The 20545-nt window shown below is 43.1% G+C and overlaps 1 protein-coding gene across 2 annotated transcripts in view; it reads left to right on the top strand.

Annotated features, from left to right (window-relative positions):
- The window catches only part of LOC307038692 (solute carrier family 45 member 3), a 34702-nt gene that overhangs the window by 7253 nt on the left and 6904 nt on the right, over positions 1 to 20545 (top strand). Inside the window, exons 1-4 of one of the 2 annotated variants that reach the window (XM_079680302.1) lie at positions 4565 to 4731; positions 12734 to 13096; positions 19613 to 19803; positions 19882 to 20545. In XM_079680302.1, the coding sequence (XP_079536428.1) occupies positions 12949 to 13096; positions 19613 to 19803; positions 19882 to 20545 (1003 nt within the window). In that variant the 5' untranslated portion in view covers positions 4565 to 4731; positions 12734 to 12948. Of the gene's footprint in view, positions 1 to 4564; positions 4732 to 12733; positions 13097 to 19612; positions 19804 to 19881 lie in introns of those variants that run through there. The other variant, XM_079680301.1, reaches the window with a different exon arrangement.

The following is a 20545-nucleotide window of genomic DNA, read 5'->3' as shown; positions in this document are numbered from 1 at the left end:
GCAAGCTGAAAGGGATGCTATTTAGTGTTTGAGCGAGACCTTTGATATGTGAGATACTCTGAGCCTTGTGAAAGGATCAAGCTTATGATTTTAGTCAATATGTGTTGTGTGTGCTTTGATGCCTCGTCCTGCCACTTCAGTGTTTTGTCCGAAATGTTTTACACAGCAGGCTTGGAGAACAGCCATGATGGGCTCACATATGTGTGAAAAGGCTGCTGCTCATGCGCAACACACAAACAGATGCACAAAGCCACATCTAATGGGCTGTTCCATCCAAGATGATGGTAAACAATGTTTCGTTTGTGAACTCGTTTGTGTTGTTTGGAATTGAGCGTCCTGTCCGAGGTTTAGAGGACAAGATTTGTCTTGATTACATGTTCCTTTTGGTAGGAAGCTTTCCGTCTTGTAGAGCTGTTGACTGACATTTCTTATTTACCCAGCACGCCCCGGGTAGCCTTCTGCCTTTTAGTCTTCATTTATGGGTTGTGAATGCAAATATAGTAACGTTGTAAAACGCTTGTGTAATTGTGTTATATGCATATAGGCTGCAATAAACGTGATTACAATGTCGCTGCAGAACACTTCAGGACTGTGGACAGTATGTTTATTTAAATGTATGTAAATGTAGTTGTGTGTCCAAGATTAAGCATGCGTGTGTGTGTGTGTTTGTGTGTGTGGGTTCAGTCCTTCCTCTGTGTGCTGCTGGTTGGAGAGGGAGAGAACGGACTTTGCCCTTCTTCTCCATCTCTACCATCTGGTTTGTGTAGCATTTGACTGAGGCGTTAATCATTGTGCCTTGGGGCCCACTACTGCTCTGACAACAGCTGGAAAAAGGAGATGGACCTGTTGATGTCCATCTGTCCTTAAGTCTGTCAGTCCTCTTTGCTCTGCAGTATTAACTGTATCCATGCAGCTGGAAGGTTCATGACCTTGGGGTGTTGAGTTTCTTGAGAAACAGCTGGAAGTGCCTCCCTGGCACCATTTCCTCCATCCTTAATGTCTTTCAGCCCTCTACTTCCTGTGACTCCATACAGCTACTCTTTTCCATGCTTTCTTTTACATTTGCTGCATGTTTTAAATGTTTGCACAAACGGTCAGGTCGGGCTGCCCAATATATTTATGGGTATTACGTTAAACAGGGTGTGAAAGACCCTTAAATGCAATATGGCCGTGGGATATCTTCAGCATCAGCACGAAAAAATGGTCCCTTAAAATGCAACGATGGTTCTTTTTTTATTGGAGTCTTTTGTTTGAACAAGCATTTAAAGCTGTTTCAGACCCCGATCTTGTTCTGTCATTTTTGCTTCACCACTGTTTTTATGGTCTTGCTGCCATTTCAGAATTCCACTCATTCCTCTTATCATCGTCTGAGTAGTCTGAATCTGTCTGCGCTTACGCTTACTTAATGCTATGTCAGATGTCACATCTAACTACATTTGATTTAAAAGGGTTTAAATGAAATCTCGGCGTAGTTATGTGATGCTTATATGTATTATTTAACTGTTGTTTGAAATGAGATAAAATATGTACAGTCAGAGCATATGTTGTGCTGTTGTGAAAATAGGTGCTTCCTAGGTTATTCTTTTTATGAATGTCTACATTAATTAAACTAACTACATATATGCACAGCCATATCAGAATAGAAACTGCATTCTTTGGGGAAAACCCTGCATATCTCGACACGTGTCTAATTTTCATTAAGATTTAAAAAGTGTCACATGTTTCCGTCCTGAAATTCGGTACGCAGGAAAAACCCTAGAAAGCGAAGTTATCTTTGTTGCTACGAGTTGTTCTTCTCTTCTCAGGCGCAGGAACAAACATGTTAAGCAGTTCTGTGCAGGCCTGGGATGCACCATGTTTGCTTCTTGGTGCAGCTTAAAGGATCGATTCAACATTGCATAATTACATTTTCATTATAAATAATAGCGAGGTAGTTGAGACAGTCCTGTGGCGGTGTGCAACAGATGGCCCTGCGTAAATAAAAAAACACTGATAGGATTCTTGAGCCTTTAGGGACTACAGAAGACTCTTGGACAATCTATCTTATGTCCTAGTATAGATAACTCCTGGAGACTGTTAACTGTCATGTGCTCTTATGGCAGTTGGAGTAGTGCTAATCCTGAGGGCGCTACATGTTAAAAGCTATGTATGTGTAGAAGCTCTGTGTTTAAGCATCAACGTCACGTATTTACTTAAAGGTTAATTTGCTGGGAGAGCACACAATGAGTGATTGATCTGTCTCATCCTTCTTGCTGTGTGTAATGTGGGTGACATTCAGGCTTTATTGGGATCCTGCTGCTATGCCAAGAGAAGTGGCCCCTGAATTCTATTTCTGACACACTGTTTTGGTTTCCTTGGTTTATCAAAGCGGAGAGCAGTGTGTTGTAGCTTATTATGGGCACGTAGGGATGGCCAGTGCTGAAGAAAGTCTGGTTTGTGGAAAGGCTAACGTGGAATTAAAGCCTTCCGCGCCTGCCCAGATTGCTAAAGCATCTCTAGCAAAAGCTAAAGTCAAGTACACTATGTTAACAAATATCTGAGAACAACAATTTGAAGATTTGAAAGGTTCTGGGGCAGGATAATTGTATGTATCAACAGAGCCTTTGGTAGAAAGAGCTGTCGGATGGTTGGGGAAGTAGATTTGTCTGAAAAACTCCACACGTCATGTGAATTAGGGCTGAACGATTAATCGATTTTTAATCGAAATCACGATTTTAAATGATGCAATTATCAAATCGCAAAGCCTGCAAATCCTTTGTTGTTGTTTGTTTTGTTGTTTGTTCGTCTTGTGTGTCAGTTATCCACACCAACCAGAAGTGCTGTGCTCCACATGTAACAGCCATTGTTAATGTTAACCAATCAGAAGTAGCCCATGATAGAAGGTGATAGACAGATTGATCCAATCACCTGCCAAGTATTTTTGAAAGTGCCTGCCCTTTCCAAATAGCTTCCAATGGAGCTTTCCTAGATGGTTTGGTGAAACAAACCGTCTGAGTCAGGTTAGTGATGCTCCATCACATGTTTCTATTACAGGGTGAATCTTAAACTGAAGCTTGACTTTAAAGCAACCCAACGGAAGTTTCATGTAAGTTTAGTTCTTTCACTTGTAGCTCGGGCTGCGGGGGTGCTAGAGACGGGAGCATGTTGATACGACCTTCCTAGCCGGAGATATGGCCGCATTTTACAATAAACTTCCATTGGGTCGCTTCAAAACAAATATCGCAAATCAAATCGCAATCGCAATATCTGTCGGAAAAATCGCAATTACATTATTTCCCCAAATCGTGCAGCCCTAATGTGAATACCTTTTTATTTTATTTTGCAGTTTTCCATTACTAGTTAATTAATAGACAACTAGGAGTGTGTGCGCTTAAATATATGCATATTTGTACTTGGGGTGTGTGATTGCACACTGTTGATATAATATATCTCTACAAGGAAGGACATTATTAGTTTTGTGTGCGCTTGTTTATGTTCAGGATTTATCCCGACAAAAGATTTTTAAAGGGGTAAGACATATTCGGTGAGTGAGGACAGCAAAGTCCACGCTGAGCAGGTCGGGCCAGGCTTTTCTCCAAAAAGGGATTTTCAGAATTCTCTTAATTCCAGGCAAGCCGCTCCTGTTGCAGAGAGGAAGCTGCCAGCAGCCGCTCTCCACTCTGTCTTCATATTGATCTGCCTCTGGGCTCCAGAAACAGGGATTCCTTAAAGCCTGCCCTAGTCTAATGGCATTACTGGACACCCCTCCCCTCCCACCATTAACCACCCTCCCCATTCTAGAGCTCCCTCCGCTCCACTTTTTTTCCCTTCTCACTGTTATCTAATTAAAAGCCTTTCTACAGAGGGCTGGTCCTGGCCTCCAGGCGTGGGGTGGGGTACTGACATGGCAGCCAGCCGGGGGTTGAGTGATTGTGTGTGTGTGTGTGTGTGTGTGTGTGTGTGTGTATGCGTGCAAACAATCTTGGGTGTAAGTATGCGCTGTGTGCATGTACGTGTCTACTCAAATAGGCTTATTGCTGGCTGAGCTGGTGAACCAGGAAAAGGGTTAAAGCAGTCCATGGACAAGCAGTCATGCAGGAGTATGGGCTTAACTAAGACTAGGCTGCAGGGGGGGAGGTAATGAGAGAGGGGGGAGTGCTGGCCCGGCCCTGATAGGGCGGCTGAACATGATACTGGGTCAGGGGCTATAATAAAGAACTTTCAGGGGTAGGTTAAAGATAGTGAGAGTAGGGGTGGGGTTGTGAGATTATATCAATTCATGCTTTGTTTTTCTAACCACCTTTTGTGCGCCTGTTAAAACCCAAATGTGTGTGTGTCTGCAATATGCTACAGGTTAAGGTTTTAGTATTTTTTTCTTTCAGATCAAATCAGGGGCAGAAACGTGTCATTTTTTGAGACAAACGCAGACGGACAGGATTCCTCATGTGCTTTGGGAGTTTCCCAATTCCCCCCTTACAACAGGCTGAGGCACAAGTGAGAGGGAGTGAGAATCATGGGAGGGATGCAAAAAGAGGTGGGCTAAATAAGAGAGAACATAAGCAGGATCAAAACCGAGTCAGACTCTGGAGCATGGAGTTAAAGCAGGTGGTCCAGAGTCAGTGAGATGTGCTCTGCTAGTGAGCGGAGTGTGTTGATTGGATAAGGAGTGTGATCAGCCGCTAAAATAGATGAGATGCTCCAATGCAAATCTGTAGATGTCATTTACACTTTTGAGCTTCGCTTCTTTGGCTGGTGAGTATCATTTTGTGAAATAACTCCTTTGTGGCTCATCATGTTTTTGCTTTTATATCACACTCTGTTATCGTCCTCCCCCAATGTGTTAAATACAAGAGGTGTAAATGCACAGCATAAAATCAACTGAAGGAAACATATTTCTTTGTAATGGCACATTTCTAGTCATGCATTTGGGGTTTCTAGCTGCTGTCATTCAAGCATGATGAATTGCCTCTGAATGTGATGAGCTCGTTGTAGCGTATGAGATGACCTGAACCTCCGTTTTGTGACAGCTAATGGTAGTTAAAGGTCAGCTGTTTCTCTTTTAATGGAAAGTGGAATTCAAGCCACATTGAACTGAAAAGTGCTTACCTTATCATGATCATAGGAACATTTCCCTTACATTTGGCTAGAATGAAAGTAAGTAAATATATATTATTGACTTAAAATACAAACATCATTTTTAGATGGAGGGAGGCGTATGGCGCAGTGGGTTGTGCGTTGGTGTTCGGATCAGGGGGGCACAGGTTCAAACCCCACTGCAGCCAGCATGTAGTTGTGTCCCTGGGCAAGACACTTCAGCCCAACTTGCTCCTGTGGGGATTGTCCACAGTACTGAGTATATAAGTCGCTTTGGATAAAAGCGTCTAATATGTAATAATAATATAGGTAAGTTCAATTGAGTTAGTTGAATACCTATAAAAGAGCACACACGCAATTTTATAAACAGGATTTCATGCTTGCCTGTAGCAACATACTGTTGATCACAAATACCATCTTACAGTATAACTGTTTGTTGATTAAACCTAATTAAAATGATGACTGCTCTATTAACTAAATGTAAACAGTCTTTATCATGGTTGACTGGAACTCATTAGCGTTTGCATTCCCTCCTATTAGTCCTTTCACCTTGACACAAAAGGTTCTCAGCTACTGGAGAGCCACAGTCTGTGGGGAGGCACGTTATCAGCCACATTGACTCACAAGAGGCTACAACGCTGAACTCTGCTGCACTCCATTGTTGTGCTATCTGCATTGGGACGGTATGATAACGGTCGCCGCCGTAGCCGTTTGCATTCTCTGGTGTGGACAGAGGGTTCCTTCAGTTCATCCACTGATACAAACACATGCTAATCCCACAGCAGGGCAGCCAAACCTAGCCTGCATTCCTCCAACGTACCCCTGATACGTGCGTTTTGTGTGGGTGTTTGTGTGTGTTTTCCTGCGTGGATTTGCTGTCCTTGGGATAAGCAGATACTCAATCCTTTTGTGTTTGGATACTTTTTTAAACAGTTCTGGGGAATTGCTATGTTGTGAATGAAGGACATCTAATGATTGCTTTGATAATAGTCTTCCCTCCTATAACCATAAATGACATCCTAAAATGAATTTGAAAACACTGAACGCATTTCTCTCTCAGGAGACATGAACTATTCGTCTTTTAAACTTAGGGGACTTGATCTGAGTCATCGGCCTAATTAGGTTCAGAGATGGAAAGAGCACTTCACATTTTGGCACAGCAAAGGGTGTCATTAGGCCTTCCAGAAATAAGACGAGGTTGTCTTTCCCTCTCCATCACATGATTGATGTCCTTATATCGCATTTTCTTTCCCGAAGCACAACTTTAAAATAACTGGCAACAGGTTAACTTTTCATTCTCTAGGTAGCAACGTACAGGAGGAGAATACTAGCAGCAGGCAGCCGTCCGCATGCTTGCGCTGTCTTTGAAATGTAAGGTTGGTCACATGATTTGCGGTGAAAGCCAGGGTCAGGGGTCACAGTGACGGATGTGGGCTTAAGATTACAGGCTGGCTGGGGCGGGGGCGGTGGTAGGGTCAGCACTGTCAGGGCTGCCTTTCAATTGAGAAGAGGCAGAGCACAAATCAAACACTGAACATTTTTATTGACGTAAGTTAAAGAAGTTCTGTGAGTGATGGAAGGAAACAGTGTCTTTGGGAAAGTCAGGCCAGAGGTCTGATGGTGTCCTCCTCATGTGGATGACGGGTAAAGAGAGATGTGGGACAGCTGGTTAAGATGAACATGGAGAGAGTTGCAGAGGGACCAAAAGGCAGGGGAGAATGGTGAAAGGTCTGGAAACGAAAGTGCACAGAAAATGTTAAGTTTTTTCGGTAATGCTTACATTTCCATGTGCAAACACTGCCAACTGTTCCAATTACTTTAAGACAATATTTGCTCTTATGTTAAAATAAACCCCCAAGCATTTACTCATCTCATATTGTGCCAAACTTGACTTAATCATAACATTTAGGGTATGGAATTATCCCAAACATGGCCTGCAGCAGACGAGGTAAGGCACGTTTTTATCCCTGCCCATTACCGCAATGTTTTCCCCGAATCATCATAACCAGGGTTAGAGAGCTCCCTCAGCATAGCTTTGCACCAACGATAAAGGCTGATGGGTCAGGTAGTGTGCAACATTTGCTGTGGCCAGATGCACGTGTTTGCACCCCTACACAAACACACACATTATCTATTTATAGTAAAGGGAAGCTTTGTAAATAGCTGATATGTCATTGAAGTGTAACCGTGATCTCAGATAGCACCAACTACATTTGAGTTTGCATACAAAGTCGACATGGAGTTTAGATTAAATGCAAATGCATGGACATTTGCATAAGTAACAAACAAATGAGTGTGTGTGTGTGTCAGGGCTCTATGAAACTGCTTTGTAAAGGTACAGACGAGAATAAAAGTAGCTGGAGGGGAAAAAACAGGGTGACCCGATTTTCTGCTGACTTCAGTCATAGCCTGAGCTACACGCATACACACACACACACACACACACACACACACACACACACACACACACACACACACACACACACACACACACACACACACACACACACACACACACACACACACACACACACACACACACACACACACACACACACACACACACACACACACACACACACACACACACACACACACACACACAGGTACACCATAACGCACGTGGTCATTGTGTTCGATGCTAGCTAGCGGTCACCTTTACCTGGAGGATGCAAGGTGAATATTTCTTGGTGCTGAGTGGGACTGAAAGTGTAAACAGGGATTTTAGTTAATCCAGGTAAAAGATGTTTTACATATGAGTTTGAGTTTGTGCACAGGTCTGTTTATTACGACTTGTATTGTTTGTCAGTTCTGAGATCAGGCATTTATATCAGAGGACATGCTGAGGACTTTGTCTAGAAGAAACCTGTAAGCTCAACATCATTCCCATGACCTCCACGACAATGCCAAATTGGCATCGCTTACAACTGCTGAGCTAGTGATATTATGGCAGCATTGTTGGCAGCGTTCATTAGGATTTGCTCCATCTTAACTTGTTGGTGTTATTCAGCGAGCAGAGAAGGAGAGCCACAATGAAGGTTTGCAGGAAGTAAGCCAGGGAAGCAGTGTGTATAAATGCAGAGGGCCGGGTCCATTATTGTGCCGGAACTCAAAAGGAAGAATGGCCATAGTGCTGCAGCCATTCAGCCTGAGCCAAACACAACCAGAGCTCCTCCTGAGGTTTCTGCACACATCCACCGTGCTTGTGGTTCTGATGTCATCTCAGAGCAATTCATTTCCCTCTTCTCTCCCCAAAACCCTGCTGTCTGCTGTGAGACCCCCCACCCCTGCCCATCCAACCACACACACACACACACACACACACACACACACACACACACACACACACACACACACACACACACACACACACACACACACACACACACACACACACACACACACACACACACACACACACACACACACACACACACACTCTATAAAGCCTACCATCTATTTGAACACTGCGTTAATAAAAGACTTGGAAATGGACTTGATACCCCACTATATCAAATGACTCTCTCTGGCACAATGTGTACAAAGGCCGTTTTGTATTGTAAGAATACTGCTCAGAGTCATTAGGAGCGATTTTTGGGGGGCCTGCGGCTGAATGGGGCATGGTAATGGAGCAGTGGGAGGGCTGACAAAAGCAGCCCACTGCCCACATCACTCCCTCTTCTCACCCCCAAGGCTCAGATTGTAGAGTTTAAACACATAAGGTGACACGAAGATCCGTTTGTCTAACAGTGTGCATGTGTCTGAGCCTCAGAGGCTATGGGAAGACGATGAAGGGCATGACTGGAATCCATTGCCGAGTCAGAGGTGTCATTAAGTGAGTGGTGGAATGACTGTGTGGGTTGCCAGTGTGTGCCCGTTTCTCTCCTCCCTCCCTAAAACGCAAGCTGGAGAGCTCTGTTCTGTTTTAGCCAATGCCACAAACATTGGATTGGCTTAAGAGCACCATATTTCAAACAAACAAATGGATTTTTATTTGTATGTTTGACTTTGAGGTGGATAAATGGACTTATGAATGTGTCTGTGAGCTGCTCTCACTTTTCTCCTCTTGCCACCATCTTTCATCTCTCGCGTCCTTCCCGCGCCATACGGGTCAAGACTCAAGCAAACATTCAATTGACAAAACCCTGGAATCTAACTTGCATTTGGGTAGGCGTGCAGACAAGCCGCAGCCGCTGGAGTAGACAAATCAGATTTCTGTATTCGTGCCACCGGGGGGGGGGGCTTCTGTTTTCAGTGAGAACTTCTGACAGTAAGTCAGCTGGGGCTCCAATAGAAAGCATTCTTACTGAGATTCTAAACCACAAAGGCATGACCAGTCGTGGACAGATATGTCAAAAGGGTACTTTTAGAATGCAGGTCAGAGACGGAGCTGACCCCAGGGCTCGGGGAAGGATGAGGAAGAAATGCAGAGAAGAGTGAGAGGGAGGGGGAATGTACACATACACACTGAGAATATTTTGGCAGGGGGTTATGTTGGCCAGACAGGCCGTAGGGGCGAAGGCTGGTCCCCCGATGGGTGCCTTTCAGAGAGCCCAGGCTGGGTGGGAATGGGATCTGACGGGTGTGAAATGGTCCTCTCTCCCAGTGACCCAGGGCACTGCTCCAACACTGTCGCTTTGTCCTTTGCACCCTCAAAGAGCATGTATCAAAGGACTCATAATGACCGAGCTGGGAATGTGACTGCTGCAGAACCTCTGATAGCATCACTGATGGAAATCAGTTTACATATTTGATCATAACAATGTGCACAACTCAAGAGTATGCCTGATGATGTAATGTAAGTCTTTTTACTCAAGTACTTGAAAACAGTTTTACTCCTATAATATTATTTTATAATTTGTGTTTATTTAAATGTTTTATTAATAACACAAGTCAACGCAAATTATAATATAATTCTGTAGGTTAAGCTACTCAGAAGTGTATAAATAAATTCAAATAAACCCCACGATCAACACATAAACCAACAATTTTATAAAATAATTTCAAAATATCTGGTGCTTAAAATGGCCATTTTGCATTTTTTATGATAAAACCTTTTTATTTGACTTAAGTACAATTATGAATACAGGACTTCTCCTTCTAACTGAGTATTTTTACACTAGTATTGCTACTTTTACTCAAGTAAAAAATTAGAGTACTTTTTCTAACGTTGCTGATGACAGTATTTTGTGCTAGTGGTGTTAAACTACAACATTTAAGTCGTACTATGCTGTAAGAAGCAACTCTAGTTCCTTGAGGAAACAGTACATCATCTGTTCTGTCTCTTCATTTATTGATCTGAGCACATTTCTGTGACATCTCACTGGAGATGAAATCCATTTATATTTTGCTCAGAGACAACAGATGGGAAGCATTTGCTGAGAAATGTCACACCAAATGCAAATATAGCACCTTGTTGTTCCTGTGGCTGCTCTGACTGTTCCTGCTCTTCCCGCTTTAGGCTGGAGCCACACGGAGACAATAACGAACCGAATTCGATATCAAAAAAGTATTCCGATCCGCTGGAGACGCTCTAGTAGATGCCGGGCCTGTAAGTGGTGCTGTACTTCCGCCACAACATACACCAAAAGCAGCGAAGAAGACCCCCCGAGCATGGTTGCCATGGTTGCCTGGTTGCCCTTCTGTTTATTCTCCGCGGTGGATTTAGCAACATGTAGTTCATGTAGTTCTCCATGTCCACTTGTAGAGAATAGAATTGGGAGGGATGAAACCCTCTTTTAATGGTAACACATGCAGAGCACACAGCACACACAGTGAAATGTGTTCTCTGCTTTTAACCCATCCTAGTACCAGGAGTCTAGTACTAGGAGCAGTGGGCAGCTATTGTACAGCGCCCAGGGAGTGAGGGGGGAAGGGGGAGGTCTGGTGCCTTGCTCAAGGGCACCACGGCAGGGCAGGAGGTGAACTGGGCCCTCTCCAAGTAGCAGTCCACACTCCATGGACTGGTCGGGGACTTGAACCGGCGACCCTACGGCTCACAGTCCAAGCCCCTACTGACTGAGCCACTGCCGGCTGATGGTTGTGATAGAGGAGCTGTAGATTTTGCACTAACATCTGTAACATCTGTAGCAGCAGTGAGCAGCAGAGGTGGGGCTATTACTTCAACGTTATCGGGAAACGATCGTATAGGGCGTAGACACAGAGCCGTTTGGCCCCCCAGAGCGTTGCGTCCGCAGATCTACCCACCTTGGGACCCGTTATCGTTATCTGCGTTTCCCTGTCGGCCTCATGTGGCCGAACCGTCTATAAGATAGAGAGCTGTAGCGGATACGACCCGTTTCGTCTCCGCTGGTGGATGACGATGTCGGATGACGATGTCGGAAATCTTGGTCTGACTTTTCACTGAATGCACACAGTGGAGGCACCCAGATCTTTGTGTCTTTAGAATGAAAGTCCAGCCTCTCTCCTTCAGCTGAATATGAGTTGAATTGAAGTCTATAATTGGGGGTGGGAGAACAGAGATAGGATGAACATATGACATTTTGACAATACCGTATGTAATCGAGAATGTCAGCTATTGCCACTGGAGAAAATGATCCTACAATGTGTGGTTGACTTGTCTGTCATTGTGGGATAGAGTGCAGAAAATAACGAGGACAGGCTGTTGTGATTTACCTTGGGTTTTTTGTTACAGGGTTAGGGGTAAGCTCATGTGATTGGATGCAGCTCAACCCCTGACTTCACATCACCTTGACAACATAGTGACTTTGTTGTCATTGTTCTTGTATCTGGCCAAACATAACAACACGTTTAATATCATTCTTCTCCCATTTTTCTTATTGTCTTTCTAGAATCTTTTCAGGGGCTAAAGACTTTCTCAGACGCACTCAGCTGAACAATGGTAGTAATCTGTTACATATTCTAGAATGGAGGACTCTCCAATCAGAGCTTAATAATACAGATAACGACAGGGTCAGCCAAGGAAAGGCTCCCACTAATACTTGTGTTATTATGAAGAAGGGAAAGGTCCATGTAGTAGGGAGAGATGGGAAAATGATGTCCCTTTTTCTAAAGGTTTATCTTTGAAACCTCTCATTTGAGACTTAAATAAAGGCAGGAAAAGCAGCAGTGGAAAAAAGGATTCTCTTGGCAAACGGTTCGGTGTGTTTGCAACGTCGCTCCAGCTGACTCATCTCGTCTGTCTGCCTGTTGTTTCCCCTGCTGTCCTGAAGCTGTTAGTGAGGAGCTCTGAGAACACATCCGTCTCATTTGAGGGCTGGGTGATATGGAGGAAATCTAATGTTTTTGATCAAATACTTTTATCAATATTGTGACGATACTGAAGAGTTCACTATTTTTTTTCTTTCTTAAATATTACCAGCTTTTATTTGATTTATAATAATCAACAATGTGGATATCATGACTTAGTGATTAAAGGCAAAAAAGCACGGTTGAGCTGTTCTGTAAATTCAGAGAATTACATAATTTGACTGTAGTGCAGGTCACAGAAATGGAAAAAGGCCTCTTTTTGTGCCAGATTACAAACTTCACTACAAATCCTTATGTCACAATAATGGTATATTAATGAATTATTGCCAAGCCCTGTATATCCTTGGGGCTGTTGCTAGTTTTTTGTCGCTTTACCTTGTTGTTCAAAAATAGTTAAAAGTGTATTTTTCTCTCCTCCCCCGCTCTTCAGATACAGAATGCTGAGAAGAGGATGAATCCTTCAGGTCATCCGAGACATCCACGTGTCTTTGCTGCTGTCCCTCCCCGACAGCCCTCTCGTCCCAGCGGGTAACCATCTGCCTCTCCACGATCCCTCGCTCGCCCCTGCCCGGGTGCCTACCCCCTCCCCTGCCCCCACTAGTGTTCATCCCAGAGGAGAGGAAAGGCGAGCCAGCCGCTGTAAATATGCCTGGATGGAGGTCTCAGTGGCGTCTCGTCCTGCTGAACTCCCTGACCTGTGGCCTGGAGATCTGCGTGGCAGCTGGGATCACATACGTGCCCCCCCTGCTGCTGGAGGCGGGCGTGGAGGAGCGCTACATGACCATGGTGTTAGGTAAGGACTTGGTTAAGATCGAAAGAGTGGGGTCTGGTTACCTCTAGTTACCTCATTGTGTGTGTGTGTGTGTGTGTGTGTGTGTCTTTTTCTCTTTCTCTTAAATGCTGGCAGGCTAGGAAGTACATTGCTTGAGAACATCAACAATGCATATGGAGGTGCTTGTTAATGCCAGTTGTGATCAGGGCCTTGGAGAGGCTGATAGCAGCATGAAAATGTCCATGAACTGACAATCAAAATAGTTGAGTATTTTTTGGTTGATCAACTAATTGTACAGTTGACCTTTTGTAATCAATGCAGGTCTCAAAGACTCATCATTTCTCCCTCTGTCGCTGTCTGACAGATTATCCATCTAACATGAAAGGCAAAATGTTTCTAGTTATCGTGCATACATACTATGAATCAACCATGCTCTTTGTGGCTGGTTGATTGACCACACAAGTGAGTGTTCCTTGTCCAAGCGTTTCAAATGATACATCTTTATAGCCCTTGAGTGCCATTTATTTACTTTGCATTACTTAGTCTATTGTCCTGGGGCTAGAGATAAATAGGTTGTTGTTTTCAGTCTGAAGACTGTTAGCTGTATAACATTTAAGTCATAATACAAATGGAATATTATTTAATTAGTTGCCGTAAACACCATGAGAGGAGTAGGCTGGTCCAAGGACTGTTAACTAGTATACAGAAAGATGTGAACTTGTCCAGTAGCAGCCAAGTTTATGAGGTGGAGGGGGAGGCGTACCTTTGCCGCAGGGCTCCTATCTTCCGTTCCATGCAGGTCATAAAGACATAATTGAGGCCGTAACACAAATCACCTGTTGTTTTGTTGAGGTGGTTATCGGCACTAATTGAAAAGCAGCAGGAGAGCAAAGTACCGCAGGAAAAGCCACCATCTGTAGACCGACCCTTACGGTTGCTTCTTACATTTCATGGAATTCACTTCACCTCCAACATTATAAAACAAAAAGCAACTTTGATTCCACTAAATCTCATCTGCTTTTTTAATGAAAGGATAACATTTTCGTCATGGTCTAAGTAAACTTGTGTATTTTGTATTACTTTTTTATAGGGCAGATGCATATATTCACTTAAAGGTCTCCTATCATGAAAAATGCACTTTTTGATGTATTTTATACATAAATATGTGTCCCCGGTGTGTCAGAAAATAAACCCCTCTCTCTTGTCCTCGGTGCGCAAACCTCTGAAAACGGTGGTACAACGGAGCTGATCCAGATTTGCACCCACGTGGTGGACCCACAGCACTATCAGAAACTCTCTATCAGAATCAATGCCCGACCTGTTTTGGAGGTAATTTGGTCTTGTTTACATTAGCAAGCATCGCTAACACTCAGAGCTAACCAGTACTGGAGAGAGTAGGCTTGTTTGAGACAAGCGAGACCTGTGCAGTTGCGATCAACGTCTTGCTAGTGCGTTGCATGATGGTTAATCATTTTGTCCGACTTGCTCTGGAGGCTCGCCTACATGAGACGTCGAAATCTCGTGGGACAAAGACGTCCGCAGACTTGAGAGCGAGGCGAGGCGGCCCAGTTCCTCTCCACGGGCTGCGGAAGTGAAATGCTTGACTTGCTGGTATCTCGAGCTGAGCGCTCATTGGTGGTTTTTACCCCGTGCTGCTGATGAAACTCCAATTGGCTCGGCAAAAGTTTGTTGTTGTTTTGTGTCAGTTTTACTGAAAGTATTAGCAGGTTGTGAAAACTAGATATACAGTATATCTAGTGTATTCATACACACTGTTCATACTGCTCACAGGCTGCTGTGTATATCTAGTGTATTCATACCCCTCACTGTTTATTCATCATCCACTTCATTCTATATTTTATTCTGTAGATTGTGTACATTACTTTTCAGCGTTAATTACAGCGTTAATTACAGTTTAAAAGTCTCAAAAATGCTACAACTGCTGTCAAAAACTAGATGAATGTGAAGTATTTTGTTAAAGGAGGATGAAAGCTTAATTAAGGAGCACTATTGGAGTGACTTTGATGGTTATTGGACTCAGGATTAATTCATTTGGATTCCCGCTGAATGAAGAAATTAAAGGACGGCGCAAGTGGAACCAATTCACAAAGGGATTAAACTGTTTAAAACACATGCTCAAAGTAAGCCGGATTTTGCCGATGTGTTTACGTGGATTCAAAAGTCGTAAATAATCTACAAAATGGAGGAGACCGATCAGAGCAACTGTGACAAATAATCCAACTGAAACCGGCATGGACAATGACTATGTTTTTTGAAAAAAAAGCTTATCCAGACAAGCCCGGTTTGGACACTTTACGGGCTGAAGAAACATTTCTATTAAAGAAAAAATTATACATTTCTGTCTTTTTATGCCTTTATTAGCTACTAACTTGAATTGTTATTCAAATTAATTAATCAATTATTTTTTATATTTTATTGTAATGTGGAGACAAGGCTTTTGGTGACAATCATGTATTCTGTTACAATTATATTTTAAAAAAAATAAATAAAAAAAAAAGTCTAAATATGATATTTGGCCTCAAATCATCTGAGCCCTGCAATATTGGCGCCCTAGGTTGGGAACCACTGTCCTAGGCGATACAGTCATTTGGCAGGCTGTGTCCATGTCTAAAATGGGTGTAATTGTAGTGTAATTACGGTTTAATATTGGTATAACATGGGTGTAATAGGGGTATATTAATGCATAATGTGGGTGTAATAATCAATCAATCAATCAATGTTTATTTATATAGCCCAAAATCACAAATGTTACATTTGTCTCAGTGGTCTTCACAGTTTGTACAGAATATCAGTATGACAATACGACACCCTCTGTCCTTTGACAGTATAACAGTGTAATTATGGGTTGTGATATTGGTGTATCATTGGTATAACATGGGAGTAACAGCATGGGTGTAATTACGGTGTAATATGTGTGTAAGTGTTTTTTATGCTGTTTTATGTAATGTCCTGTATTTATTAGTATGGGATCTGTCAGGAGTTTGAGTTAAAGTGTGAATCTGAACTGGAAGAAGCATTTGCCATTATAGCAGCAATTTAGAGACATTGTTCCCCTGCTGTTAAAGACACCCCTCCTTGGTATAAAAAAATGCCAGATGTTAGTAGGATAAACTGAGAGCCTCCAACATAAGTCTAAAATAGGGTTGCCACCAAAAAACAGGGGAAAAAATAGAAAACATTGTTTTTGCTGAAATATTTAGAAAATGTGGAAAATGTACACATTGACTAAATTCAACACACACATTTTAAATATAAGTATCATGCATGCAGCTTGTGTTTGAATCAAAACGGCACATCTTCAAAAAAGTATGTTGTGGTCATGCAATTTTGAAATGTATTTCAGGCAAGTTATTTTTGAATATGGAAAAATTCAAGAACATGTTTAAAATATATTTCATTACAACACTATATCTAAAATGAGTATACTGTGTAAGGAATCTGTAACGGGTTCAATGAAAAAATAACTTTTATCTAGGGTGGTTAATGTGATTATATCTTTCTCTTTTTTTCGCACAAGAAACCAAAGATTTTGCTCATTTTTACAATGAGACACACCAACATCATCTAGGGATTCTGGGAAGAGTCGTAAAACGTGGCTAATTTAGCTCTGTGGCCTTGTGGAGCAGCTGATGACTGCTCCATTATGTCTGGATAACGTATAATTCAGTTTGGTCTCTGGTTGTGTATTCGTGGCTTTAGTTGCGTCAGACCTTTTCAATCTATCAATAGCATGGAGGAATTTATCCAAACACTTCCTAATGCAAACATCAAGCTGGACGGGTTTATTTTAGAAAAAAGTCACTCATCTGGTTGCTCACAAATGAGTGGCATGCGTGTCCCCACTGACAGTCTGCATCACCGGTACAGTATATGTTTGCTCACTGTAACTGAGTTTACTTGTGTGCATAGTTGCATTATCCTATCCCAAATGGGCTTCACATGTTCTTCACTAAAGGCGTCTTCCACAGAAGTGACTATTCAAGTATAAAGAATTAAACGGTATACACTTCTACTCCTCTAACAGCTGCCGGTGATATCAAGAAAAATGATTTGATTGTGTAGTTCCTGTAAACCAATCTGGAAATGGCACTCAACCTAATTCTAATCTCGCTTTGTTATAATGAAATGCCTGAGTGTTATCTGCATGAAGATAGATAATGTGTCTTGGGAGGGTTAAAGCTAATTTCCCTGCGCATAAGTGTCAGCTTCTCAGATGGCTGCTTTCTACTTTACCTGAAGGCCATTTGTTGGCTGCTTCATCCTCCAGTTGTTACTGTCTTTCTCTAGTTTCCTCTCTGGCAGTCGAGAAGACACTTAGGTGTCCGTTACTCGTGTTATTTAAAGCATTATTTTGGTCTATAAGTAACAAAGTGCATTGGGGAATGTGACACATGTTATATCGATTGTGTGTGTTACACAACACTTGCAATGTATTCAGAGGCTGTAAAGCATGCTTTGGTGTGATGTATAGTATATAGTAGGGGTGTAACGATACCAAAAACTCACGTTACGATAATATCGCGATAAAAAGTCCACTGTATGATAATTATCTCGATATTGAAAAATAAAGAAATTGTTTTTCTTTATTAAATAATAAATCTGATTTGTACAGCATTTTAGTAGGATAGTAGTATTTTAAAGTGTCAACAATATAATAATCAGACCCTGCAATAGAATAAATCAAGTTTCACTTTAGTTTTTCAAGTAACTCAACTCTAACTCACTCACTCAGCATCATCAAGGTTATCTTTTAGGAATATGAGCATGTCCACATTTCCAGGTAGAAGCTGGGATGTTTGGGCGTTTACAATATCCCCTGATGTGGAAAAGACTCTCTTGCTTGGTACTGATGTTGCTGGGACAGAGAGATATGCTTTGGCCATGGGTGACAGCAGTGGGTAAAACTGTGCATTGTCTCTCCACCACTTCAAAAACAATACAGCTGTTGCCAAGAAGGTGAGGCTTATTGACAGGGCGAGATATAAATATACTGTTGGTACTTGTCAATGTCTCTAGGTATGTACATGTAGCCCTGTAAATACCATGTCCTTTTGTGTTATCTTTTGTTTTATGTTCATGTTGTAACCTACTTGCTGCCATGTTGGACGGGTCTCCCTTGAAAAAGAGATCAATGATCTCAATGGTTCCATCTGGTTAAATAAAGGCTTAAAAAAAAAAAAATATTTTAAAAGAATTGCGGTAGATTTTGTCAGTCTCACGACGGTATTGAGACATTTATTTACCGCGATATTCGATATATCGTTACATCCCTAGTATATAGCAGTGAGAAGCTACTGAGTGAGGATATATGTGAGACAGTAAGTCTTCCAGCTGTATGGTGAGGATTGTTATGACGGGCCTTCACAGCTGCAGCAAGAAGAAATGTGTGGGGGGGGGTCTGCAGTCCTCGTGTCTGTCTATTCGTCTCTCTGTATGGTCTTTCTTCTTTTTCAGGGTTTTGAAATTTTATTTCAGACACAAGAAAGGCACAAAGTGTTGTCTGGGTTTCTTGTCAAACTGTAGAAAGCTCGAAGGTTGTATATTTCATTATTTCTTCTTTGCTGTGGAGTTATTTTCACTCCTGTTGTGCTTTAACAGCAATGTTTTTATTTTATTTGATGCCTTGCATGCATTACGGATCAGGTAAAAAAATCAATCAATGTAAGATTTGATTGTCTTTGTTTGAATTGATGTCGTGAAAACCAAAATATTATACCCACTTTAATCTGCATTCATGCCATAACTTGCTAAACAGTGGACTGCTGTAGATGACGAAATAATCTTTTCTATCTACTGAATCCAGAATTGGTTTTGATTTAAATACCGAAATATTGACAGCACTAACATTTGCCCAGACATGAATTCACAATATGGCAGTACACAAATTGCCTGTTGATGAGAAACATTGAAAGAAACATCATCCTTGTCTATAATGAAAACTCCACAGGCTACTTCTTAAAAGTCAAACCCTATTGCGAAGATTGGGTGGCGTTCGATCATGCATGTGTGTGGCTATGGGAACATCCCATGTATCATGGTGTGTTCTAATTAGCCAGACCGACAACGTGTGGAGGCTGAGCTGAGGGAGGGTTACCTTCAGGCAGCGGGCCATCTGTAGAAAACAGCACCAGCAGTCTGAGATGATGGCAGAGCAGCACATGCAGTCCCCCCCCCCCCCCAGCAAGGAAGACTAGACACAACTGTTAGAAGACATGCTGAGGGAAACACCAGTCTACCAGTCAGAAGCTGTTTTAAGCCACTAAAACTGACAGCGATTTGATCCGACGCCTGTGTTTCTGGCGTGGGATATTGTGAAAATCTGCTCCGAAAGTATCAGTGGAAAGTGTGATTCAAAGATGTCATACCAATTTGACAAGTGTGACAGTGTTTTAGAAGGAAAATACCTTGTTCCTATATCCACATTTCTTTCTACTTTGCCCCTGACACCTGCATCTTTCTCTCCTCCTCGTGTTCTTCTATCCTAACCACATTGTTCACTTCTGGTTCTTTCCACAGGTATTGGTCCAGTGCTCGGCCTGCTGTTCATCCCTCTCATTGGCTCAGCCAGTGACCAGTGCAACAGCAGTTATGGAAGGAGGCGGCCGTTCATCTGGCTGCTGTCTTTAGGAGTTCTTCTGGCACTTTTCATCATTCCCAACGCCGACTTACTGGCTGCACGCTTTGCCTGGGGCGGGCGCACCCTCCAGGTAAGGCACCTGCTTCTTGGCTTTTATGAATTCTTCCTACAAGACGGGAATTAACACATATTCTACCATTTGCTACAGGTGGGCTTCCTTATCCTCGGGGTGGGGCTTCTTGACTTCTGTGGACAGGTGTGCTTCACACCACTAGAGGCTCTCCTGTCGGACCTTTACAAGGACGAGGAGGACTGCGGGCAGGCCTTTGCCATGTTCTCCTTCATGGTCAGCTTGGGAGGCTGTGTGGGATATTTGCTCCCCTCACTGGACTGGAGTAGTGGCCTGCTCTCTGTTTACCTAGGAGGCCAGGCCGAGTGCCTCTTCTCCATCCTCATCATCATCTTCGTCACCAGTGTGCTCATCACCATGAAGGTGTCTGAGGAACCCTCGTGTCCCAGCAGCGTCTTGGCGGGACCTGGATCTCTGCTGGAGGCGGGGCCCGGTACGATAGAGGGGGCCCGGTGCGGGGTGCCGCGCTCCTGCTGCTACCTGCTGAAGTGCAAGCTGAGGCTCCTGAAGTCTGGCCCCCTGCTGTGCCTGCTGAGGACCTGCTGGACCATGACCCCCGCCATCTACAGGAGCTACTGCCACGTCCCGCCGGTGATGCGGCAGCTGTGTGTGGCTCAGCTCTGCAGCTGGATGGCCGTCATGTCTTTTATGCTTTTCTACACAGACTTTGTTGGGGAAGGCCTGTACGAGGGCGTGCCCAGCGCATCACCGGGAAGCGTGTCCAAGCAACGATACGATGAAG

This window comes from Notothenia rossii (assembly GCF_949606895.1).
Source record: "Notothenia rossii genome assembly, chromosome: 5".
In the NCBI taxonomy this organism is placed as follows: domain Eukaryota; kingdom Metazoa; phylum Chordata; class Actinopteri; order Perciformes; family Nototheniidae; genus Notothenia; species Notothenia rossii.
The sequence above is the reverse complement of the archived record's forward strand: the minus strand, read 5'-3'. Positions and strand labels throughout refer to the sequence as shown.